The sequence below is a fragment of the Podarcis erhardii genome (genome assembly GCF_964252035.2).
Source record: "Podarcis erhardii genome assembly, chromosome: 6".
Lineage (NCBI taxonomy): Eukaryota > Metazoa > Chordata > Lepidosauria > Squamata > Lacertidae > Podarcis > Podarcis erhardii.
In genome coordinates, this window is record NC_138510.1 from 11,582,263 (window position 1) to 11,609,560 (window position 27,298).

Consider the following 27,298-nt stretch of genomic DNA (forward strand, 5'->3'; position numbering starts at 1 on the left):
GACCCCTGACCATTAGGTCCAGTCGTGACCGACTCTGGGGTTGCGGTGCTCATCTCGCTCTATAGGCCGAGGGAGCCGGCGTTTGTCCACAGACAGCTTCCAGGTCATGTGACCAGCATGACTAAGCCGCTTCTGGCGAACCAGAGCAGCGTACGGAAACGCCGTTTACCTTCCCGCCGGAGTGGTACCTATTTATCTACTTGCACTTTGACGTGCTTTCGAACTGCTAGCTTGGCAGGAGCAGGAGCTCACCCCGTTGTGGGGATTCGAACCGCCGGGACATCCTATTCAATAATAATAATAATAATACCTTATTAAAAGTTGTATAGTTATTTATCACCATGACTTGGGGATAGCATGACTCTATAACCTCCAACAGTTTTCTGATGAAAATCGGAACATCCTAAGGAAAACCAGGATCAAATAAGAAACCAAGATGGCTTCTGTAATTCCATGATTGTCCTTGGAAAAAGGGACCCTTGGAGGGTCTGCAAATAGCAGCTGAGGGTGGGGATGCAATTTCTGCAGAAAACTGGGATGCAGAAGCAGGTTCTGGACTGGAGCCCTGTGGCTACTTTTACTTCAAAATAAAGGCTGGCCAATTTTCACACACTTTTTTTTTTTAAAGTGGGTTTATCAGAATGTGTACCTTGTCCCTATGCTATGTAGTCAAAAGGGAGCAAACTTTAAAACCGTAAAGCTGTGGTTTCCAAACGTGTAGCAATGTCTTGCCTATGTGAACATTTCTGCCTCTGGACCACCAAGGGTTAACAGACTAATCCTGTCTTTAAAATGCTAATACCTAACAATGGTCTGTGGATAAGTTAATTAGTGGAGCCAGCTTGTGTTTAATTATTTCACTTGACCTGGTGCAGCTTTATACAATAATCCCTTTAGAGAGGCGGATGGGGCTATTGGAAAAAAAAATATGTGATTTAACCAAAAGAAAACTTTAAATCATTTTTTGAGCCGAGCAGGTACTTTTCTCTAACTTGAAATTGGAAGGGTACACTATTTTTCCACCGCAATGCAAGCTCATGTGGGGGAAGAAAAAGTAGATTTAAACTGCTAAGATTATGCTAAAACCCGGTGAGCCTTCCAGTCGAATACTTAACATTTCCCCCCCTTATTCAGCTGGGATTTTATTTATTGAATAATGTAAAAAGCAACCAGCTGTAGACAAGGTGGAGGGATTTGTGTGTATGTGTGTGTGTGTGTGTGAGAGAGAGAGAGAACAATTTGAATCAAAGTGTAGCACCCAGGGCTGGATGTGAAGTTACTCAAATGCACATGGAAATCAAGTGGTCTGCAAAAGTGGAGGTGCTCATAGAGCGTCCTGCCAGGTGGGTTGAATCTGCTAGCTGGGAGGGAGGGTGTCCTGGCTCCCAGCTGTTGAAGAACAAGAACTCTAGGGAGAGTTCTTTCCAAGGTCTTTAATGTTTAGGGTGATGCTGGTTAAAGACACAGCAGGCAGTTAATCTGAAGAACAGTTATACAAAGGCACGGAAGGTGTCTAGCTAAGAAGCTGATCCGACACTAGCATAATGGCCTCGGTGCAGAATATCTGAAGGAGCGTCTCCACCCCCATCGTTCTACCCGGACACTGAGGTCCAGCGCTGAGGGCCTTCTGGCGGTTCCTTCACTGCGAGAAGCCAAGTTACAGGGAACCAGGCAGAGGGCCTTCTTGGCAGTGGCACCCGCCCTGTGGAACGCCCTCCCACCTGATGTCAAAGAGAACTTTTAGAAGACATCTGAAGGCAGCCCTGTTTAGGGAAGCTTTTAATGTTTGATGCATTACTGTATTTTAATATTGTGTTGGAAGTCGCCCAGAGTGGCCGGGGAAGCTCAGCCAGATGGGCGGGGTATAAATAAATTATTGTTGTTGTTGTTGTTGTTGTTGTTGTTGTTGTTGTTGTTGTTCCCCATGCTATTCTTTCTAAAGGAATGGGGCAGGCTCTGCTTAGTGTAGCAAGTGGTTCTCCTCCTAAAGAGAGCAGCCTAGAACTCCACCTTGAAGGCAAGATCTGCTCCATCAGTTCATGCCTTCTTTGGTGAGTTGGCACCTAGGTGATGGGTGTGTGTGTGCCTCTGCCCCCTCTGGAGAGGCCAGGATATACACAGCATCAGGGGCACCAACTTGTCCCCCATATTGCTGAGGCACATCATGTGATTTCACGTGACGTGTCCTGCCCAGTGGGACATTCCGTGGGGAGGCAGAAGCAGAACGTGGCACTGGGCTCTGCCGCTCGGCCTCCCCACGAGGCATCGGGCATGGGGGGGGGGAAAGGAGGTAGAACACGACACTGGGCTCCCACGGCTCCTGGGTGGGGGCTGGGGCACCCGTAGGGCACCCAGCAGTGGCGGGGGATGTCAGCCCCTTCAATGTTGTGGGGGAGGGCCCCTGCTCATAGTGCCCTCTAAACCCGGTGCCAGTGCCCAGCATCCGACAACTCCAGGGTGGCATGAGAGGCACTGTGGAAGTGTCACAGATAGGCTCTGAAGGCTGTGGAGAGAGTAGCAGGGCTTGGAGAGGGAGGCAGGGCTCGGGGCTCTTGCCTTGGAGACAGGTGATTCGAGGGAGCAGGTTGAGAAGATCCCATACACTTGGACCCTACCCAGGATACTTATTATCAGACTCCCCCAAGTCTGGAAGAGACCTCCTCAACCTGCTGGAGCTCTCCTCCACATACCCAACAACCCTGGATTGCCCTGACTTGGCCAGCCCAGGAGAGAGAAGGTGAGGCAGTAGGGAGGTCAGCATGGTGCAAGTAGCCTTTCAAGTTGGTCAGATTGGTTCTGCCAGTGCGTTTGCCCCATGCCACCCTCGCTGCCCTCTCCCCCCACTCTCCCTCCTGGGAAGCAGCAGTAACCAAACTACCAGGAATCTGGCTTATCCAACTTATCTGGTGAGCTGCTTCTAGGAGGAACCATATTCAGGATCATCAGAAGCTTGGTGGTGAATGGGAAAAAGGATATATCAAACAGCAACTTACTGAGATACAAATGTACTGTGTGAGAGACCTAGGGGCCATCCAATATATATATACATAGTTTTGACCCTTCCACATGAGAAGGGAAGAAAAGCTTGCTGGATCAGACCAATGGCCCATCTACTCCAGCATCCTGTTCTCACAGTGGCCAACCAGTAGAGCCAGATGAAGACCTTTGGAGGGCCTGAGCAATGAAAATATTATGGTGGCCCCATACGGAATTCAAAATGAAGGCAATACATAATGTACAATTAAAATCCAACTGGCTGTATAGTTCACTCTGCCTTAATGTGGGAACACAGATGCAAATGATTGGAAACCCTCCAGGCATCTCTATCTGGCCACTGTTATTTTTTCCTAGGTCTCATCATCTCCCATGGACTGCAAGAAAATCAAATGTATCCATTCTTAAGGAAATCAGTCCTGAGTGCTCACTGGAAGGACAGATCGTGAAGCTGAGGCTCCAATACTTTGGCCACCTCATGAGAAGAGAAGACTCCCTGGAAAACACCCTGATGCTGGGAAAGATGGAGGGCACAAGGAGAAGGGGACGACAGAGGACGAGATGGTTGGACGGTGTTCTTGAAGCAATTCTCACAATTTCTGCCTATTGGCTATGTTGCCTGGTGCTCAGGGCCATCTTACCCATAGGCGCTAGGGATGCTGGGCATCCAGGTGCCAGGCTCTCAGGGGTGCCAGGCTGAGAGTCCAGGGCCTAAGAGTTGAATCCACGGACATGCCTTAGACTTGGTGTTTACCTCTACGGATGCTGGTGATCTGACATTAACTAAAAGTGAAACAAAAGAAGTGCCATGGTCAGATCACTTCCTGGTGCAACTGGACTTCTCCGCAACCCTTCCCCTCCGCAGGGAGGTGGGACCGATTCGGATGGTCCGCCCCTGCCACTTAATGGATCCAATTGGCTTCCAGAGAGTGGTAGGGGATGCTCTATCCCAAGTTGATGGCCTTTCAGCTGATTCCCTGGTGGCCCGCTGGAATGCGGAGTTAACCAGGGCTATTGACTGTCTGGCTCCGAAGCGCCCTCTCCGATTGCATGGAGCCCGGACAGCCCCGTGGTTTTCCCCGGAGCTGAGGGTGATGAAACAATCGTTGAGACGGCTAGAGCGCCGGTGGCGGAAAACTCATTCTGAATCAGACCGGACACGGGTTAGAGCTCAACGTCGAGCCTACCAAGTGGCAATGGCGACGGCGAAGAGGGCCTTCTTCACCGCCTCCATTGCATCTGCAGAAAACAGCAGCAGGAGACTTTTTCAGGTGGTTCGCAATCTATCAGAACCACCTGTACCAATGGGGCCTGGTAGGGACCCCAAGATCTCCTGCAATGCTTTTGCAAAGTTTTTTGCAGATAAAATCGCTCAGATTCAGAAGGAGGTAGACTCCACCGTGGGAGCAGGGCCAGGGCGGGAGAGTGCTAGAGTTCTGTCTGGTCCTGTTACATGGGATCAATTCCAATCTGTTACCTCCGAGGATGTGGACAGGCTGCTTGGACGAGTGAAACCGACCACCTGTCTCCTTGATCCTTGCCCATCCTGGCTGATAAAAGCGAGCCGGGAAGGGCTGGGCGATGGGCTTTGCGGGGTGGTGAACGCTTCCCTCCATGAGGGAGCCTTCCCAGACCCGCTGAAAGAGGCGGTCATTAAACCGCTTCTTAAAAAAACATCTTTAGACCCGGCCAATTTGGCCAACTATCGCCCAGTCTCAAATCTGCCATTCTTGGGCAAGGTGATTGAGCGGGTGGTTGCTGAACAACTCCAAGCACGCCTGGAGGAAACGGACCATTTGGATCCCTTCCAATCGGGATTCAGGCCTCACCATGGGACTGAAACTGCCTTGGTCGCGCTGGTTGATGATCTCCGGCGGGCTAGGGACAAAGGTGAGAGCTGTTTCCTAGTTCTGCTGGATCTCTCAGCGGCCTTTGACACCATCGACCATAACATCCTTCTGGACCGTCTAGAGGGGCTGGGAGCTGGGGGCACTGTTATACAGTGGTTCCGCTCCTTCCTCCTGGGCCGTGTCCAGAAGGTGGTGGTGGGGGATGAATGTTCAGACCCCTGGGCTCTCACTTGTGGGGTGCCTCAGGGTTCTGTCCTCTCCCCCATGCTTTTTAATATCTATATGAAGCCGCTGGGAGAGATCATCAGGGGGTTTGGACTGGGTGTTCATCAGTATGCAGATGACACCCAGCTCTACCTCTCCTTTAAATCAGAACCAGTGAAGGCGGTGAAGGTCCTGTGTGAGTGCCTGGAGGCGGTTGGAGGTTGGATGGCGGCTAACAGATTGAGGTTGAATCCTGACAAGACAGAAGTACTGTTTTTGGGGGACAGGAGGCGGGCAGGTGTGGAGGATTCCCTGGTCCTGAATGGGGTAACTGTGCCCCTGAAGGACCAGGTGCGCAGCCTGGGAGTCATTTTGGACTCACAGCTGTCCATGGAGGCGCAGATTAACTCTGTGTCCAGGGCAGCTGTCTACCAGCTCCACCTGGTACGCAGGCTAAGACCCTACCTCCCCGCGGACTGTCTCGCCAGAGTGGTGCATGCTCTAGTTATCTCACGCTTGGACTACTGCAATGCGCTCTACGTGGGGCTACCTTTGAAGGTGACCCGGAAACTGCAATTAATCCAGAATGCGGCAGCTAGACTGGTGACTGGGAGTGGCCGCCGGGACCACATAACACCGGTTCTGAGAGATCTGCATTGGCTCCCAGTACGTTTCCGAGCACAATTCAAAGTGTTGGTGCTGACCTTTAAAGCCCTAAACGGCCTCGGTCCTGTATACCTGAAGGAGCGTCTCCACCCCCATCGTTCAGCCCGGACACTGAGATCCAGCGCCGAGGGCCTTCTGGCGGTTCCCTCATTGCGAGAAGTGAGGTTACAGGGAACCAGACAGAGGGCCTTCTCGGTAGTGGCGCCCGCCCTGTGGAACGCCCTCCCATCAGATGTCAAAGAGATAAAGAATTACCTGACGTTCAGAAGACATCTTAAGGCAGCCCTGTTCAGGGATGTTTTTAATATGTAATGCTGTATTGTTTTTAATACTGATTGGGAGCCGCCCAGAGTGGCTGGGGAAACTCAGCCAGATGGGCGGGGTATAAATAATAAATTATTATTATTATTATTATTATATAATCCGAGGAAGAGCCCGCACATCAGTTGGAGTGCCGCGATGGGCTCTTCTGCTGTGGGTAGCTCTGCGCTGTGATTTCGGGGGCGACTGAGCCAGCAAGATGCTGAGGTGGCCGGCTGGCTCTGCTCTCCTGCATGCCTGGGACTGGGCAACTGGGGGGGGGGCACCAGGTGGATCTTTGCACCCCGGCACCGCATATGCTTAAGACAGCCCTGCTGGTGCTGATGGGAGTTGGAGTCCAGCAACATAGGGACTCCACTGTGTTGGCTATCATGAATCTAAACTATTCATTTACAAATGCCTATAAATGCAAACATTAAAATGCAGGTTCAAGGAGGTCCGATTCAGAAAAGGACCTGGGAGGCAGATGAGGTTTCAAGCCTTTGCTTAAATTGGGATGGGTTTGGGCTCCTGTGCCTGCTGACTGGAAGCTTCTTGCCTAGTGGGAAAGGCCATTGCTCAGAGATAGAACATCTGCTTTGCAGGTGGAAGAAGGTCCTGGATCAATCCCTGGCTCCTCCACATGCAACTGGGAATGTCCAATGTCTAAAATTCTAGAGACCCACTGCTTATGAGTGTTGACAATACTGGGCTAAATGATATGACTCAGTGTAATGCATTCCTGAGTTCCTATGTGCAAAATGTGATCCAGATTCTGAGTGCAGCAGGGGCCAAGCCCATGCAATCCCCACCACCATGACATGGACTTGACCCTGATCCATCAGAAGTGTGGTGGATGCCATTCTGCAAGACTAAATAGTGCGTGTGTGTGTGTGTTTAAAGCTGCTTCTGTCTCCTCCCTCCACAAACCCCTCACGTCCTTGCATTACGGCAATTAATTCACCAGAAGGTGCAGAGCACATTTCTAAGAGTATTAGCTTGGGTTACACAAAGAAACTCCTTTTGCTAATGAGTGACATTATACACGACACTAATGTGCTATTAAAGGTCATGGTTGCACATAATGACAAAATCAAAATGGAGCGAGGTGAGATTATTTTATACACTTCTCGTACTAACACCATCTCCCAGCCAACAGTTTAAATCTATGGCTGGCTGAATTCGGTTTAGCGCTAATCAGCTGTTTCCTTTGACAGGAAATGTTGCTGCAGAAATAGGGACAATTTCCTAGCAGAATAATTTCAACCGTTTGATTATTTTAGTAATGATACCCAAGCTTATTAACATATAAAACCTTTGTATTTATGTTTTTATTGCACAGGCCCGCAGAGTTAAAAGCTAGCAGCAATAATGCCATAGAAATGAATGCCGTTCATAGAGGTTTGCAGTTCATTATATGCAATGAATGTTCAACTTCACAAATCTCTTGGAAAGGGGCAGGACAAATAAGCAGCAAATAAGCCATGTGGAACAACTCATGAAAATGAGAGGAAAGGGTCAATTCATATCTCCTCTTGGAACAGGACCTATTTTTTGTGGGGAAATGGAGAACAAGCTCTTGTGGTCTCTGAATTGTTCATTTCTCCACTGGAACACATGCTGAAACCCAACGATCATTTCCCTTACTCCATGGGGCAAGCATGTAAGAGCAGAGCATCTTTGTCCCTTCTCTCTTGCTTCTTCATGATTTCTCTCTCTCTCTCTCTCTCTCTCTCCCCCCCCCCCCCACAATCCCACAACCAAGGATGGAAATATTAAAACCCGAAATAAAAATAAACGCAAGGCCGCCTTGCAACAAAGGTGTCATTTTCCTTATAGCCATTTGTTCTCATTTGACAAGAGACAACCTGCACACTGTGGGAAGTCACAGATATGTAACTTGGTTGCACATCAAGGTCTTTCTGGAGAAATTCTGCAACAGATGGTGTAACACGCCTGCTTGAAGATGAGGGTAAATCTTTAGACGGGCAAAAAACCAGAAGGAGAGGAAACTGATAGGGAAATGGCAACAGCCAAAAATAACCACCAGCAAAATAGATGAGCATAAGAAGAGGCCTGCTATATCAGGTCAATGGTCCATCTAGGCCAATATCTGGTTCTCACAGTTGCCAACCAGATGCCTTTGGGAAACTTGCACGCAGGATGTGGTTTCTAGCAACTTGCATTCAGTAGTGTTACTTCCACCTTGGTCTGATACTCCCAAGTCAGTGTTTCCTCCTTCTCTTCCCAGCTTAAAGAAAGCATAAAATGGGCATGGAAGGAATTCACTTGTTGCAGAGGGAATTTCTAGTAGAGATCAACTGCAGGGCCAGGGTCAAGGGATGGTGAATCCCATGAGCAAAATGCCTAGTTGGAATGATCAGCTGCACTTCAGTGAATCAAGAGCCCCAAGTCCAAAGTCTGAGACCTCATGTACTTAAAGGATTACCTGCTCCCAGAAACCAGAGGCCTTCCTTCTGGGTATTGTCGGCCAGAAGGTGTTAAAGAAGGACCGAACATTCTTTATGTATGCAACAACGGCAGCAAGGATACTCATCGCAAAAAACTGGAAAACTCAAGATCTACCCACACTGGAAGAGTGGCAGATGCAACTGATGGACTATATGCAACTGGCCGAGATGACAGGCAGAATCCGTAACCTGGGAGAAGAGAAGATGGAGGAAGACTGGGAGAAATTCAAGAAGTATCTACAAAAACATTGTAATTTGGTTGAATGCTAAGAAGGATGCTAGATTATAAAAAACTGGCCACCACTAAATTAGATTTGAAATTTGATGATAAGTGAGACTAAAGAAAATATAAAATTTTTTGGAAGAAGTGCTAGATTATATTTGAATGAGTGGACATGAGATTGTAAACAAGTTGATAATTTGTTTGGAAAAAACTTTTAACGATGTAAATGGGAGCGGGAGACGTGAGGAAGTCCAAAGAAGTGATGAAATTATGTCTGTGATAGAAGTAAGACTGTTTATTATTTGTGCATTTATATTTAAAAACTTTAATAAATATTTATAAAAAAAAAAAAAAAAGGATTACCTGCTCCCATACTCCAGGGTTGGGGAACCTGATCTCCTCTAAATGTTGTTGGTCTACAACTCCTATCATCCCTGATGGCTGGGGCTGGTACAAGTTGGAGTCCCACAAGATATGGAGGGCCACAAGATCTCCATCACTTTACAGTTTGAGCATCCTCCAGCTGCCTCCATTGTCTAAAGTGAGACAGGTGGAGACTAGGGAGAGTTAGTTTAGTTATGGCATACAACCTATAGTCTTTGCGATGGAGTCTTGCCTGGCGCTCTCATTTATGTCCTTTTGGCTCCAAGTGGGGTCCTGTTTATTCTTCCAAGCTTTTAATCTGCAGTGGGAACTGTTCTGATGCTTTGTGGTTTTTATGATGCTATTTATTCTGGCTTTGCCACATTCGGACTGTCACTATTTTGAGGTGGAATTCACTTGCATACTGTCAAATTCTGGTTGCACAATTAAAGTTGATTTGCACAATAAACCTGTTTTCCCCAAAGACTTGAGTATTTGCAATATGGAAAGTGATGGGAAAGTGTGAGATAAGACTTGCTATGATGCAAAGTCATCTAACTCCCCACGGAACATCATCCTGGCTTGTTTTTAGATTTTTAAATATTACTATTCATTATCGTTTATTTTATTTTCTTAAATTTAATCCCCACCTTTTCTCCTAAATGAGCCCATATTATTAGTAGGATTTATAAGATGCCCTGGAAATGCTTTTCATTAAACAGCACGAGGAAGATATACCCAACCAGTCTTGCTAGAACGTTGGGATTTTGTTAATAATAAAAGCTAAAACGAGTGAGCATGTCCAAACCCCTACAATGAAATAGATTATCTGATTTTGTACAAAACTTTGATCTAGCATTATTGGTTCCTTCCACCAGTGTATGTGGGATAAGGAAATATGATGAAGAAATCTTCAGTTCCCCACCCCCTCCACATTCATAACTAAACAAGCTACTAACTCTTCTACCAGAAAGCTATCCTTTTTATCTTTCACTTGGTGGAGAAACCCAATCTCAGAGTGCTGCAGTTTCTGAGAGCCAAGCAGCGGTAATCACAGAGCTGGGGGTTCATGCATTTTTAAAAAGCGCTATGCGCGACCCTGCTCCAGTAATTTTTGGAAGAATTTTACTAGGGAAATTCCATATGAAGAGATTCAAAAGCCTCTGACTCTTTGGTTTTTAAGAGGAGATGAATGTGCTAGTAAAGACTATGTGTTTAAAGAAGATTGGGGGAAAGTGAGTGCCATTCCTGCTACAAGCGACACAGAGCTGAAATACTTATTATCTCAAATAAGTCCTGGTGGCATTTGAGAAGTCTCAACATTTATTGCCATGCCAGCAATACGCATAGAAATGCAGTTGCTTTCTCTGCTTCCCCCTCTCTCTGTGTCCTCCCTCCCTCCACTTTTTATGTGCTCAAAGTCCTCTTTTATAAAATATTTAGTTCAAGCTCTCCAGAGGGCTGGATCGCCTTTGCTGTAGACCGGATGAAGCTTTACAAGGCTGCAGAGAAATATACCCAGCCGCAAGAGAGATCAGTGCAGTTGTATCCAAGAATGCTGGGAAATGCTATCGGTATCTCAGCTGTTGGTAGGAACTATGGATGGGGCAGAAATTCAATTCAGTTTGCATTTAAAGACAAAATTCAAACTTTCCGAAACAAGTTGAAAACCGAAACGCAGCCATCCTTTGAAATTCACACTTCTCCAAATTTCCAGATGCAATTCTCCAGCCAAATAATGTGTAGAAAAATGCATATATTAGTGAGAATGACATACAGAATACATTAGGGACAATTGCTTTGCAAAAATGTGTATATCAGGAGAAAATTGCACTGATGAATTGCACTGATGAATTTTCAGGAGTACTTATTTATTTTTTTCAAAAAAACTCAAACCAAAGTGAAGAACTGAAGACTGTTTAAGTTTAAGTTTAAGACTGAAAAAATGAGAACCTGAGAGAAATCAAAACTGACTGATTGGCCCATCCCTAGTTAGGAACCCAGAAAGATGGCTTAATATTGAATCAGATGGATAGCTCAGTTGGTTAGAGTGTGGTGCTGATAACGCCAAGGCTGAAGGTTCACTCCCCATATGGGACAGCTGCATCTTCCTGCATTGCAGGGGGTTGGACTAGATGATCCCCAGGGTCCCTTCCAACTCTACAATTCTATGATTCTATGACCATAGGCTCATCTAGGTCAGTATTGACCACATTCACTGGCAGCGGGTCTATAGGGCTTCAGACAGGGGAAACCCACAGTCCTACCTGGTAATTCCAGGGATTGAATGTGGGACCTTGTGCATGTAAAGCATGTTCTCTGCCATTGGGCTTTCCACCCATCTCCAACCTTTGACCTTGGGTGATCACTGTGGTCCTCTTCAGTGCCACCAAAGACATTCAAACTCTCAGATACAATTAAAGTGGTGGCACAAGAAATTCATCGGGTGTTTCCCCAATCATTTAATAAGGGGTAGTCATTCAGTTAATAGTAATGTGGTGATAGTTTGCCATAAGGAGAACTTGAAAGATGGTCTATCTCAACACACAAGGCATGTGTTGTGCTACCAAGTCAGACAATTGGTCCATGATCTGAACTGACTGGCAGATGCTCTCCAAGAGTTTCAATCAAGGATCTCTGCCAGCTCTAGTTGGAGATGGAGGGAGTTGAGCCTGGGACCTTCTGTATGCGGAGCAGGTGCTCTACCACCCCATCAAAGCATAGATGACCACGAGATGCCCATCCTTCTTCATCTGCTCTCTGTGCTGCAAGTCCTGTACCACATCCCCAGCTCACAGCCTTCCTCCTGTCACGAAGTAATCTGAAATATCTCCTTACTCCATAAGCTGCAGGATAGCATAACAAAGAAGACCAAGGATATCATCTGTTTCAGGGAGTCAGCTGAGAAGCTTCTCTTCCCTGCAGTTGTTTCATGGCTCAGGTGCACCAATTTAACATGTGTCGTTCCTGGAAGCCACATAATCCCTCCAAAGAAAGCCCATACAGATCCCTTTGTTTGTCAGTATCAGTGGCGTGAAGAATAATCTTGCCCAAGCAAGCTGTGCTGCCTTTGCAACCCTAGGTGGGATGACACCATCTGTGGTTTATTCTGCACAGCTTCTTTTTAAGATAATTTTTTCTTTGCTGGATTGTGAAGCATTGAAACAGGAGGACATGATGGTGCTATAATGCCAAGGCTGTATACACAAGCATGTACATTTGAAGTATGTTTGAAGCACATGACTTTCTCAAAATAATCCTGGGAATGGTAGTTTACCCCCCCCAATAGAATTATAGTGTTGGGGCGTGTGCAGAGTGCCCATTCGACATGCCAGCAGTGGCGATGGAACAGAAAAACACCAGACAGTTTGGGTAGGGTCAGGTCCTTTACTGACAGTATAATGCAGTTCCACGGCTTATAGGATACATGTTGTTGTTTAGTTGTTTAGTCGTGTCTGACTCTTCGTGACCCCATGGACCAGAGCATGCCAGGCACCCTTGTCTTCCACTGCCTCCCGCAGTTTGGTCAAACTCATGCTGGTAGCTTTGAGAACACTATCCAACCATCTCGTCCTCTGTCGTCCCCTTCCCCTTGACCAGCATCAGGGTGTTTTCCAGGAAGTCTTCTCTTCTCATGAGGTGGCCAAAGTATTGGAGCCTCAGCTTTGGGATCTGTCCTTCCGGTGAGCACTCAGGGCTGATTTCCTTCAGAATGGATACGTTTGATCTTCTTGCAGTCCATGGGACTCTCAAGAGTCTCCTCCAGCACCATAATTCAAAAGCATCAATTCTTCGGCGATCAGCCTTCTTGATGGTCCAGCTCTCACTTCCATACATCACTACTGGGAAAACCATAGCTTTAACTATACGGACCTTTGTTGGCAAGGTGATGTCTCTGCTTTTTAAGATGCTGTCATAGGATACACACAGTTGTAATATACAGTCCTTCCAGCAGCATACAGATTCCCACGGGAATCTGGTCAGTCACTGTGAGAACAGGATGCCATTGGCCTGAAATATACTCAGAGTCGCAAAGTGATTTCATGCTCTTTATTCAGCTCATAGTGGTGAGGAGGAATGAATGAATGTCCCCTCAAAGTATCTGCTTTATATACATTATTTACACAATGGGCTGCACATGATTGGCTAATTCCAGGATTCTACTGTAGGCCAATCAGGTTGTGGATTCACTTCTATCTGGAGCATGATTGGGTGGTTCCTGCTAACCAATCATACTGCTGCATTGTTCTAGGACCAATCAGACTGCTGCATTCTGAATCCTATTGTTCTAGGACCAATCAGACTGCTGCCATTTGGAGCCTATTGTTCTAGGACCAATCAGACTGCTGCAGTTTGGATCCTATTCAACTCAGTACATAACACCCCTCCCCTCTAAGTTCCAGTCCTGCCCGGAAGGTCGCATTCATAGTCCTCAAGGTACGCCGGTGGCCTACGTGTGCATTGCGGCCTGGGGTGTTCCCTGGTCTGGGGTTCAGGTTCTGGCTCGTGTTCCAAGGATGGGGCTGTTTGGTCTGGCGCAACCGGCTCGCTCAGTCGTGGTTCTGGTTCCGGTGTCCTTTCGGCCTCGCGGGTCCTCTCTGTATTTACTGATTCTGCCTCTCCTGCTTGCCCCTGCTGCTCTATGGGCCTCACTGCCCCACTGTTCCCTTGGGACTCCTCTGACCTGTCCTCCTCCTCCTGGTTTTCTCCCGGGAATCGTCGCCGTATCTGGTCGCAGTGGCGGCGCCAGCATTGCCCCCCATCTGTTAGCACCTCGTACGACACGGGGCCCGTGACCCTGGTGACTGTGGCAGGTACCCATGCAGGGCCTGCCCCAAAATTCTTTGCGTACACTGGGTCCTGGGCCTCGAAGGTCCGGGGGTTCCTGCCTTCCCCCACCACTACCTCATCCTGAGCTCTATCGGGGTGAAGGCGGTCCAATCTGATTGCAAGGCGCCGACCCATTAGTAGTTCAGCGGGGCTCCGGCCAGTCGTTGAGCTGGGGGTGCTGTGCTGTGCTAGAAGGAATGTGGCAAGGCGGTACTCCCAATCCCCTTGTGTCATGCGGCGAAGGGTGTCCTTGGTGGTCCGCACCATGCGTTCTGCTTGGCCATTGGTGGCAGGGTGGAATGGCGCCGAACGGATGTGGCGGATGGCGTTCTGCACTGTGAAGGTTTGAAATTCTCCTGATGTAAATGCAGTCCCGTTGTCTGAGACAAGAGTGTCAGGGAGCCCGTGGGTTGCAAACAGCCTGCGTAGTACCCGGATGGCTGCGGACGTAGAAGTGGACGGTACCAGTGCGACTTCCAGCCATTTGGTGTAGGAGTCCACCACTATGAAGAATGTTTTCCCCTGAAAGGGGCCAGCGAAGTCTACATGCAGGCGTGACCATGGTGCTCGGGCGGACTCCCAGGACTGGACTGGGGCCCTTGGGGGATCTGGGCGGGATTCCTGGCAGGCCTGGCAGTGTTTGACCCAGGCCTCTATCTCTCCGTCGATCCCCGGCCACCACACATAACTCCTGGCAAGGGCCTTCATTCTTACTACCCCTGGGTGTGTCTCGTGTAGGGCTGTGAGGACCCTTTTGCGGAGGGGCTGGGGAACAACGACCCTGCTTCCCCATAACAGGCACCCCTTGTGGGCTGACAGTTCATGTTTGCGGGTTGTGTAGCCGGCGAATTCTGGCCCGGGGCTGCGGCTGGGCCATCCCCTCCACACCCAGTCCAGGACCCGGGAGATGACCCTATCTTTCTTGGAATGGTGTGCAACTTCTTGTGCCTGAATGGGGCGGTCAGGAAGCAGCTCCAGGCTCATAACCTCTTGTGCAGGTGCTGGGTCGGGGCCTGTTTCCGGTAGTGGTAGCCTGCTGAGGGCGTCTGCATGGCCCATCGCCTTTCCAGGGCGGTGAATCAGTGCATACTGGTAGCTGGCAAGGAAAATTGACCACCTGAGGACGCGAGGAGACAGCACTTGGGGGGTCTGCTTTTCGGGGGCAAACAAGCCAAGCAACGGCTTGTGGTCAGTCACCACGGTGAAGGGCCGCCCGTACAAGAAATCATGGAATTTTTTTACTCCCTTCACGATTGCCAGACCCTCCTTGTCGATTTGCGAGTAGTTCCGCTCGGTTTCGTTGAGTGTCTGGGAAAAGTATGCTACCGGTACCTCTCTTCCATCCGGGAGTTGGTGTCCCAGGACAGCGCCGATGCCATAGGGCGAGGCGTCGCATGCTAGCACCACCGGCAGCCTCTCGTCGAAGTGTGCCAAGACCGAGTTTGAGACAAGCAAGTCCTTGACTGCCTGGAATGCGGCCTCCTGGCGCTGGCCCCACACCCAAGGGGCCCGCTTGTCCAGGAGTCTGTGTAGGGGCTCCGCTACCGCCGCCTTGTGGGGAAGGAAGGAATGGTAAAAGTTCAATAATCCCAAGAAGGCCTGAAGTTCAGTCTTGTTCTTGGGCGCTGGGGCATCACAAATGGCCCGTACCTTGTCCCCAGTCGGGTGAACCCCTTCTGCATCCACCATAAATCCCAGAAAGTCCACTTGAGGCACTCCTAGTAGACATTTTTCCCGCTTCACCTTGAGACCCGCCATCTGGAAACGGTGCAGAACAGTGCGGAGGCGGTCCTCAAACTCCTCTGGTGTGGGCCCGGCAATCAACACATCATCAAAGAAGGGGGTGACACCAGGAATCCCTTTAAGGAGAGAGTCCATTAGATTCTGGAATATGCCTGGTGCCACGCTGACCCCGAATTGCAGCCGCTTTACCCTGAACGCTCCTCTGTGCGTCACAATCGTCTGTGCCTCTGCTGTGGCCTCATCTACTGGCAGCTGTTGATATGCTTGGGCCAAGTCCAGCTTGCCAAAAAATTTCGACCCAGCCAGGGTGGCAAGGACATGGCTGACCACTGGCACTGGGTATGCATGGGCCATGAGGGCCTTGTTTATGGTACATTTGTAGTCTGCGCAGATGCGGACCGAACCATTAGGCTTGACGGGTGTGACGATTGGGGTTTCCCAGGGGGCATTAGGCACCGGCTCCAGCACTCCTTGCTCCACGAGTCGGTCCAATTCCTCGTCTATACGGGGTTTCAGGGCGAATGGGACCCGGCGGGCCTTGAGCCTGACTGGTCGTACTGCGGGGTCAAGCTGTAGAGCAATGGGGGGGCCCGTATACTGTCCCAATTTCCCATCGAAAACCCCCGGAAACTCCTTGCATATGGCGTCCACGTCCACTTGTAAGCTCATGTGGTTCACCCCGGTGATGGCTAGTCCCAGTGGTCCAAACCATGCCAACCCCAGTAAGCTAATGTAGGGGCCCTTGACCACAAGCAAGTCCAGTTGCCGCGTCCGCCCTCGGTATTGCACCCTGAAGGTCCCCACCCCCATTGTGGGGACCTTACGTTTCTGGAAGTCCCGGAGGGTGAATGGGGCCGGCCTGAGTTTGGGACCCCCAGTAGGACACAGTTTCCTTAAGGTCCTTGCCGAGATTATGGATAGAGTTGAACCCGTGTCCAGCTCCATGCGGCATGGGGCCCCCTCTATCTGTACCTCTACATAAATTTTCTCTACGTTGGGGTGGGGCAACTGGTATACCTGGAAGTCTGTGAGCTCCGTCGAGTTGCCTTGGTGCGTTGGGCCCCGGGACCTGGGGCTCTTGGATTGGTCATCTGATGCCTGGCTTCGGGTGGGCCGAGCCCGACACACCCGGGCGATGTGTCCCAATTTTCTGCACTGCCTGCACTCTGCGTTGCGGAAACGGCAGGTCCTCATCTCGTGACTTTCTCCACAGCTTGCGCAGTTCCCTCCTTCTCGTCGAGGCAGCTGTGGTATGTGGGCTGCTTGAGTGCGCTGCTGTACTCGGTGCACCTCCTCCCTGTCGGATCCCGAGTCGTTGGTGAGGTCTTCGTGGTGGACCCTCGGTTGGGACGGCTGGCTCAGCCGTGCCTCTTGCGTCGACCTCTCAGCAGCTTCCGTTGCCAGGGCCTCCTCCAGAGCGACCTGGAACGTTAGGTTCTTCTTAGCGTAGAGGCGTCGTTGCAGCTTCTCATCCTTCAGGCCACCGACGAGGCGGTCACGAAGCATGTTCTCCAGCTCTGAGAAGTTGCAGAACCGGGCAGCTTGGCGGAGAGAGGTCACAAACCCAGTTATGGTTTCCCCAGGGGCTTGCCGCTTTGCGTAGAAGGCATTTCGACGAGCCACCACTGAGGGCTGTGGCGAAAAGTGCCCCTTCAGCTGTTCCATTATTGTTTTGTATGGAACAGTAGCGACGTCTTCAGGCGCAAGGAGAGCCCGGGCGATTTCAAATGTCTCCTCTCCGCAGACGCTGAAGAATATTGCCCTCTTCTTGGCGTCTTCTTCATCGGTGACCCCTTTGGCTTCTAGGAGGAAGGTGAAACGGGAGGCGTACGCTTCCCAGTCTCCAGATGCTGGGTTGAATGGCGAGAAGCTGCTGTCAGTTGCCATTCTGAGTTCCTTGTGTCCCGGAGCTGAAGCCTGGATACACGGTGCGAGGCAGCGGTGCGGCAGGTGGCGGTGCTGCGGTGCTGTGTGTGGCAGTCAGCTCAGCGGGATCCCACCTTCGTCGCCAGTGAAATATACTCAGAGTCGCAAAGTGATTTCATGCTCTTTATTCAGCTCATAGTGGTGAGGAGGAATGAATGAATGTCCCCTCAAAGTATCTGCTTTATATACATTATTTACACAATGGGCTGCACATGATTGGCTAATTCCAGGATTCTACTGTAGGCCAATCAGGTTGTGGATTCACTTCTATCTGGAGCATGATTGGGTGGTTCCTGCTAACCAATCATACTGCTGCATTGTTCTAGGACCAATCAGACTGCTGCATTCTGAATCCTATTGTTCTAGGACCAATCAGACTGCTGCCTTTTGGAGCCTATTGTTCTAGGACCAATCAGACTGCTGCAGTTTGGATCCTATTCAACTCAGTACATAACATGGCCCATCCAGCAGCCTTTGCTTATGTTAGTGTGATCAGAAACCCTACCTTTATACACAGGGTGTATCTCCACATGAGAGGGAGGTAGCTTAGTTTCACTCCAAAGAAAAGGCTCCCTATGTTTAAACAACTATTTAAATGAATAGCTTGAATTTCAATGGATCGAAGTCAGGGTGGAGCCGACCACTACAATGCCATTGTATATATCTCTCTTTTTTAATTGAGGTCCATGGGCTTGGCAAGAAGGAAAGCTGATGGAAATGTTGCATGTGGAGCTCTGAAATGTGTTTTGTTTGTTTATTAAAGCACAGCAGTGGAAGGTCTGGGTTTGTTTGTTTTTAAAGAATACTGTGGATACAACCCAATTACCAGGGAGAAAAGGGGTCAATACTAAGCTGTAAACTTAAACAATAACAACAATAAGAATAAAAACCACTTGGCCACGTCTTGATTATTTTAAAGTCAGAAAGGTACAGACTTCAGTTTCCCTCACCCACAAGAGATTATGGAAGAAAGAGAAATAATTTTTTATGTCACATACAAAAAGTCCCTTAGACCCCCTCATCTACAATTTGGCAACCTTAACTCCCTCTGGAAGAGCTCCTGTGCCTGTAGATTTTATCCGCTTTGGTCAAAAAGACTTTTAAAAATAGATTTCCCTCATTTTATACAGAGCAACTTGGAACCCCAAACACAGACTGAAGTGCAAAAAGTACAGTGTGACTCAGAAGCAGACTGGAATGTTTTAAAAATGCACAGACACAGATATGGTGCAAATCTCAGGGCATCTGCACACTCCTAGTATATTTCTGTATGCCTTCTGCAACAGCTCTAAAAATTCCCTTCCACCAAAATGTCTAATAACACTCCTCTGTCCCTCTTTCTCCTGGCTGTGCATTTTCCTTGCTAATCCATATATTGCTTGCCAGTGCCTGACATTTCCTCTTTAATCTTGAAACATTCCTTAACAAACTACTTTCTCCTCTTTTGCCCTTTACATGTTTCAGCAGCAACATTTGCTTTCAACCTCTTAATTTTTTTCTTTTACACTCGCCTGTTTATTTCAATGCACCTTTGAATCTCCCATTGATGAAATATCATCTGAACATCCTGAACTACAAACTACCTACTTGCCTAACAATCCCTTCATTAGCTCAATGGAAATGACAACCTTTTGTCCTGCTTCGGCATTTTACGCTGTCATGCGAGGACGGAGCTTAAAGCAGGCTGCTGCGAAACCAGCTCCCTTTAATATATTTTTAAAGAACTATAGTCCAATTATCACTATCTTCTTTGGGGATCCATTCAATTAAGCACAGTCATAATGAGTGAATGGACACATGGCTCTGTCACCATATCTATAGCCTCATTAATGGGAGCCAGGTAATATAGCTTTAAATCCATCAGTAATTCATACAATGCTTCCTTCCTTCCTTCCTTGGGTGGCTTTTTCTATCTTTACTTATTTAAGACAAAGGTAATATTTCAAGGGGTTAAAGTGTTTTTTCCAACCATGGTATGGGCCTGACTTTATTCAGTTTTGCAAACGGCATGGCATGGCAGTATTTGAAACTGAATGCTGGTTCAGCCATGAGCCCCTAGCCCCCATCCCGCTATTGATAGGCAGACCGTTTATAGTAAAGGATGCTCTAGTGATGTTTCATCAATGGGAGGTAATTGCTGCAAGATGGCCTCTTGACAGCTGGGGATCTCTCTGTGAATTTGAATGGGATACCCATCAGGGTTTAAAGAAGGTGGCATTTCTCCATCTGAAGGGAGAATGGGCTCGTGTTTCCATTTGGGAAAGAGAGATAGGAGGTAATGAAGAGTAGAGAGTTTTTTAAAAAAGGCAAGGAGGTTGGAAGAGAGAAAGCTTCTAGCTAGAGTTAGCTAGTACTGGCGGTGTACTGATCACATTGCTCTCTGAGGCTCTACCACATAGGTAGGCAAACTAAGGCCTGGGAGCCGGATCCAGCCCAATCACCTTCTAAATCCAGCCCGCAGACGGTCCGGGAATCAGCATGTTTTTACATGAGTAGAATGTGTCCTTTTATTTAAAATGCATCTCTGGTTATTTATGGGGCATAGAAATTTGTTCGTTTCCCCCCCAAAAATAAGGTCTGAGGGACAGTGGACCGGCTCCCTGCTGAAAAATTTTGCTGACCCCTGCTCTACCATGTAAACATGCCTATTGAACAGATGCTTTGCTTGCAGAAGGTCTCAGATTCAATTTCTGGAATCTACAGTTAGAGGGCATAATGTAGACCACTGTATTAGGCTGTGCCATCATTCATTCCTTACTTACACATAAAAATTCTATTCCACCTATTTCTCCAAAGCAAAGCGACTATTTCTCCAGCCAGCAGCAAAAGCAAAATAAAGAAAAGATAATGCCCGACCCACAGATATCACTTCAAATTAGTAAGCTAACAATGCCCAATGTGTTCAACAAATTACATCAGCACAAAGATAACACAGAACGAGGTCTTCTTCAACCACCTGGGGCCTGATGGATCTCATGCATTCCAGAAGGTGGATGCCATAACAGAAAATGTCCTGCCCCAAGTTGACACCAGCTTTGCCCCCTGAGGCCCAGGCAATCAGAGAAGGGTCCCAGGTGATGAATGAACCATATCGGGGAGACCATAAGTGTTGGTGAAATGCTTCTGTGTACAGTGGTACTTCAGGTTAAGTACTTAATTCATTCCGGAGGTCCGTTCTTAAACTGAAACTGTTCTTAACCTGAAGCACCACTTTAGCTAATGGGGCCTCCTGCTGCTGCCGTGCCGCTGGAGCACGATTTCTGTTCTCATCCTGAAGCAAAGTTCTTAACCCACGGTACTATTTCTGGGTTAGCGGAGTCTGTAACCTGAAGCGTATGTAACCTGAATCATATGTAACCCGAGGTATACCACTGTACATATAGGTGCCTGTGCACATATAGGTGCCTGTTTCCTTTCTTGTGCAAAGGAAACAGCCATGCTGTCCACTGGGAGCTCTCACCTCTTGGGGAAATGGAGAATATGTAACAGATTCTGCAGCTTCTAACCTGCAATTAATCAATCTGTTCAAAGCCATTGACCAGAATAATACTCTGCTGGAAGGCAAATGTTGTTCCCAAGCCTTGCTAAACGAAGAGCAACACCTTCAGCTTTTCTGTGGCTGCTGTTCCAAGTAGTGACAGTAAGCCTCCTACTACCATAGGAAGCTGTCTTGTACTTGGTCAGGTCAAATCATTGGTCTATCTGGCTCAGCTTTGCCTACACGGACTGGCAGCAGCTTTCCAGGAGTTCAGGCAGGGGTCCCTTCCAGTCCTAACCTGGAGATGCCCAGGATTGTACCAGGGACCTTCTGCTTGCAAAGCAGGTCTTCCACTGAGCTACGACCTTCTTTGTTAAATTGCCCTGTCTGGGGATGAAGCCAGTGCAAGCAATTTTCTCAGGCTCTGTTCAGTCGCTAACACTCGCAGCCTCTTTAACATTCTCCACCTACCCAACTGACTTACCCAACATGAGCCGATTCTGCTGCCTAAGGGTCGATTGTAGCTGACAAGTCTGCTTCAGGCAAGCCAGAGAGCTCCATGCGAGTTCCACCTGGCACCCCTCCTGTTTTCTCTTTCCAAATCTTTTTGACGGCCCATCAGGTCCCCCACTGCTGGCTGCTGACTGCTGACTGGCTGTCAATGTTTCCCTCAAGTTCTCTGAATTCACCAGTGGCCACCTTCCTCCTGCTCAGAGGCGGCGTTCAAGGATTTCCGCTCTGAGGCTTGGCGGGGATGTGTCAAAGCAGCCCGGAATCCTTAAAGCCTTTATGCAGCCTCCGAGCAGAAAAAGGCAGCCCGAGGTGTTTGAAAGAAAGAGACAGAAACAGTGGTGCGGGGAGGGCGGGAGCGGAGAAAGGAAAAAGCAGGGAGGGTGGGAGAGCAAGAGTTTGGGCAGCTGCCTCTCCTTGGGAATTTGGAGGCATTGAGGCAGCTTGCAAGGATGGGAAGAAAGGGGGGGGGTGCATTACGACTGGCATCTCCCTGCACATTAGATTTTGGCACTTTAGATCCATGGCTTTCAAAGAAGGAGGCAGGACTCTGAAAGTTACTGCAGTCAGTGCCAGAAGAGGCAGAGTCTCCTCCTGAACTCTCTGACCCTTCACTTTCAAGCAGGAAAAGCAAGTTTGGCACAGTCAGTACATGTCTGACAGCCATAGCTCTATGCTGCAAAAAGGGGGGGGGGGGTTCGTGACCATCATCAGCACCATTATTTTGTCATCTTCACTATTTATGAAACTTGCTAGTCACTAGCTGTGACTCACAACCCATTTAAAAACATAAGCACAACTAAAAATATATTACTCTACGAACCACCCTTATTCTGTGAACTGCCCTCAGGTCTTCTTGATTAAGGGCAGGATATAAATTTTAATAAATTTTAATAAAATAATAATACTATTTATGCAAAAAACGCATGCGATTCATAGAAAAATACACAAAGCAGCCCTGCTTCCCTCAAGCAACAACATCATAACGGTTTGGTGGCACATTTATAGGAAACGACACCATCATAGTTGATCAAAAGCCTAGAGGAAAGGTACGTTTTCACCTGGCACAGAAAAGGTGTCAGGGAAGGTGCCTGGCAGAACTCACTGGGGAGAACATCCCATAAATCTGAAGCTGCAACTGAAAAGGCCCTTGAATCTGTCATCAGCCTCTGAACCTCTTCCAAAGGAGGGACTCAGAGAAAGACTTCAGGAAAAGGGACCCCTGACCATTAGGTCCCGTCGTGGACAACTCTGGGGTTGCGGTGCTCATCTCGCTTTACTGGCTGAGGGAGCCAGCGTACAGCTTCCGGGTCATGTGACTAAGTCCGGGTCAGCATGACTAAGGCGCTTCTGGTGAACCAGAGCAGCACATGGAAACACCGTTTACCTTCCAGCCGGAGTGGGACCTATTTATTTACTTGCACTTTGATGTGTTTTCGAACTGCTAGATTGCCAGGAGCAGGGACCTAGCAATGGGAGCTCACCCTGTCACGGGGATTCGAACCGCCGACCTTCTGATCGGCAAGCCCAACAGGCTCAGTGGTTTAACCCACAGCTCCACCTGTGTCCCAGAAAGACTTTAGATTGGGATTTAATGGTCCATGTGTATGGTGGAGATGCAGCACAGGGGAGGATGTGTTTAACCCATCCCCTATCAGCATCACACCCATATCTTCCTTGCCCACACTGGAACTGGGGTTCTGGATACACATTTGTCATATCAAAAGCGGAAAGTGGCTGGGAGGCAAGTTGCAGGAGGGAAAGCAGTGCATGGGAGAAAGGGTTAAGAGACCCTCTCCCGCCCACTGATTCTCCTCTGCAAATGTCCCCTCTGCTTCAACTCAGAGGCACATCAGGGGTTCCCAGATGCATTCCAGCAGCTGAATATTTAGTTCAGATAAATTACCCTAACTTAAATAAACTTAAGTTAGGGTAAGAGGTGCCTGGGCTTGTTGGGTACGAAGGCAAGCGTTGGAGGCAAAGGCCCCCACCCCAGTGATGAGAAGCCATCATGCATGCTCATTCTGCTTCCCATTGAACTCTTACCTCTCTGTCAAGCCCAGCAGCCACCGTGACGATGTCTCCAGTCTCGCTGTTAATGGTGAACATGTTCTGCGATGGGCTCTGTGGGGTTTGTGTCACGATCCGGTACCTCACCATCCCGTTGGCTGTAGTGACATCGTCCGCATCGTTGGCCGTCACTGTCATCACGTAGGTTCCTTCACACAAGGTGGAAATGACAACAGAATCAATCACCATCTGAAATGGAGTATGCCTGTGTGTGTTGATGAAAGGGAAGATTCCGTAGAAGCTAAAGAAGATCAGGAAGAGCTCTCTAAGCACCTAGGTTGTTTGATTAACTGATGTTAACTGTTGGTTAACTGTTGTTCTCTGCTAGCCAACACGTGAATGTTTAACCTTAAATCACATGGGAGGCTATTGAATTGCAAATTGCCATCTTGGTCTTTGAAACACAATATACACCAGGAGGCTTAGTTTGGTCAGAATCAAGTATACACTTCTGGAGTTAACACTAAATACATTACTTCTGGTAAATGAGGCACTGTAGCTGCTAGAGGGCTATAAAAATTTGGGTCCTGGGCTTTATCAAAAAAGAGAAGAGGACACACAGAGAAAACTTCTGCCATTGCTATTGCTCATGAAAGTAATCCCCTTCCAGGGAGCCATGAAAAAGCAAACAAATTCCTCCCTCTTGAAAACATCGACATAAGAAGAGGCTTGCTGGATCAGGCCAATGGTCCACCTAGCCCAGCATCCTGTTCTCACAGTGGCCAACAAGATGCTTGTTGGAAACCTGCAAGCAGGATTTGAGAAGAAGAGCACTCTTCCCGCAGGAGAGTGAACACCAGCAACTGGTATTCAGAAGCATTGCTGCGTCCAACAAAATGCTGCCCCACTTCCACAGGGGTTGTGAAAGCGGGGCGGCATTTTTGGCAGCGCTTGGAAACGTGGCTCACTAGCGGAGCATCCATTTAACCTTTAGCAACCACCACCACAACAAAAAAGATGGTATTCACACAAGAATATCAATGGAGATGGCAGGCAGAGCTGTTGCATTAACCTGGAGCACTTTCCTGAGCACACAAAAAAACATACTTAACTTATCTCCCAGAAATTTACAGAGGCAGCAAGGTTGCAGGCTGAAAGCAGCTGAAATTATCAAACATCCCTGGGCTGAATCACGTAGGGAATGCTATCGTACTGGAGTGCACTGAAAGGAACAAGCCACAAAGAAGCTGGAGATGAAAGCTTCAGGGTTTGAGTTGGCAGAACCTTCCAAGATAGTCTGTTGCCTGGAAGGACCCCCCCCCCCCCCCAGCTCATATGCTATAGTTCAGGGGTGGCCAACTCCCAAGAGACTGTGATCTACTCACAGAGTTAAAGACTGGCAGTGATCTACCCCCTTTTGGGGGGTTCAAAGTTGTTGAGCTTTTTAAGGGAAAGCCCTGTTTTTTTGGGTTGAGATCAAAGTTTCTTTTAGGAGACCCAAACTTGTTGAGCTTCTTTGGGGGGAGCCAGTGATCTTCCAGTGATCTACCACAGACGTCCAGTAAATCACAATCTACCTGTTGGGCGTGCCTGCTATAGTTGATAAGGGACACAATACACTGAGCAGTTATTTTGCACAAGGCTCACTGAAACGAACACGCATGGGCACAATAGTCAATTGTGCTGCATGTATCAGTTTTGCTCACTTTGCAGCCCTTAACGGTACTCAAAATCCAGGATCAGAGGTGACCACATCTCCCCATCTCACATAGGACTGTTTATGGAGCCTTCTTTGTACTTGGGGCTCATGGGGTTAACCCAGTTGGACAGAGAACCAAATACAAACCAAGCATTGGACCTTCCAATCTCTCACAATGACAATAAAAACAAATAACTACATAAATAAAGGGCCTGCCCGTGAGACGCTGACACAAAACCCCCGTACAAACACTATGCAAAGGTCATCACCCCCAACCCTCCCTCTCCCCTCTCAATTTCCCCAATGTCTATGACAATAGTGTCTCAAACCGAATGTAAATGAGCTGTGAAAAATGACTCTATGAATTGAAAGTGGGGATGCTATATGTACTTTCCCTTGTTTATTTGTTTGTTTTGTATCACAAAAAATCTTTGATAAAATCTAAATAATAATAATAATAATAATAATAATAATAATAATAATAATCTTGGACATCTTAGCAGGGCAGGGATTTTCACAGAGGATAAGGCCATCGATGACCTGTAGGTGTGATGGCTATGCTCTAGCATCACTTTTGGAAGCAATATGTCTCTGAATACCAGCTGCGGAGCATTGCAACATCCCATAATCACATGGTCAGCCACTTTGAGAGCAGGGTGCTGGACTAACTAGACAGAGCTCTTCTTACACTATTATGTACACCCCCATTTGTCCTTTCCCTGAGAAATGGATGCTTTGTCCCAAGGTAAATGCTCCATAACTTTCTCCCTAAGGGAGAAATACTTTTCATGTCATTCTCCCTCCCCCCCCCCTCTCACTCTCTCACACACCTCCCCCCTACCCAATTTTTATGCTTGGACGAAAACTTCTTTGTCACTCAGCTTCCTATACAAAGCACCATGCACTTCCACCATGGATTATTTAAGTAGTTAGGAACAAAGCACACCCCATTTAAGTAACATGGGCAATGGCGTCTTAAGACACAGCTGCAAGGACTACTCACTAGTTCTCTATCTACTTTTGCAGTCTACTGAAACTGAGATTTCCTCAGCACTCCTACTGGTTTAATCCTCTCCTACGTGCAGGAGAGGGGACCACTGTAATCATTCCACCTAGCCACCTGCCACTGCTTTCCTTGTTCCTCCCATAATTTGATATATCAGGAATAGGGATGGATGAATCTGTCCATTTCGGGTTCTCTCGGTTTCTCATTTTTCCAATCTTCAGTTCAGCTCTCCATGTTAGTTTGCACTGATTAGCATTTTGTAATGTGAATTTCTCCTAATGGAAATATTTTAGCATGTGATTTTTGAGCAAAGTACACATTTTGCAAGGGACATGGGTGGCGCTGTGGTCTAGGGCTTGCTGTCAGCAGTTTGAATCCCCACGACGGGGTGAGCTCCCGTTGCCAACCTAGCAGTTCAAAAGCACGTCAAAGTGCAAGTAGATAAATAGGTACCACTCCAGTGGGAAGGTAAATGGTATTTCTGTGCGTTGCTCTGGTTTCACCAGAAGCGGCTCAGTCATGCTGGCCACACGACCCGGAAAAACTGTCTGCGGACAAACGTCGGCTCCCTCAGCCAGTAAAGCAAGATGAGCACCGCAACCCCAGAGTTGTTCGCGACGGGACTTAACTATCAGGGGTCCTTTACCTTTACCCATTTTGCAGATGAATTTTCCCTATTTAGCAGTTTGGTACATTAATTTCACCAGTATAGGTATTTTATGGTGAAATTTACCGTCTGGTATGCATCCTTGTGTACAATGGATGGAGAAAAATTCGGAGAAGCACAAATTTTGAAGGGTGAATTAAGTAGGCTTGTCTTTAAATGTGAACGGAATCAGATTTCTTCCCCATCCCTAGTGAGGGCTCCTCCTTTATTCTAGTATCTTCTTCCACTATCCTTTGATGTATCGGGAAGGGACTTGTGCCTCTCTCTGTTTTTATTCCACCCCACACTCACTCTTTTCCCCTGCTCTGTTCACTCCTCCTTCCCACAACTCTTTCAGTGCCACTTTTAATACTGTCGC

The 27,298-nt window shown here is 48.1% G+C and overlaps 1 protein-coding gene across 8 annotated transcripts in view; it reads right to left on the reverse strand.

Moving 5' to 3' along the window:
• Window positions 1-27,298, reverse strand: part of CDH4 (cadherin 4) — an 812,930-nt gene that overhangs the window by 114,090 nt on the left and 671,542 nt on the right. For all 8 annotated transcript variants that reach the window (XM_081867610.1, XM_081867611.1, XM_081867616.1 and 5 more), the window contains one exon: window positions 23,605-23,777. In XM_081867610.1, the coding sequence (XP_081723736.1) occupies window positions 23,605-23,777 (173 nt within the window). The remainder of the gene's footprint in view (window positions 1-23,604; window positions 23,778-27,298) is intronic.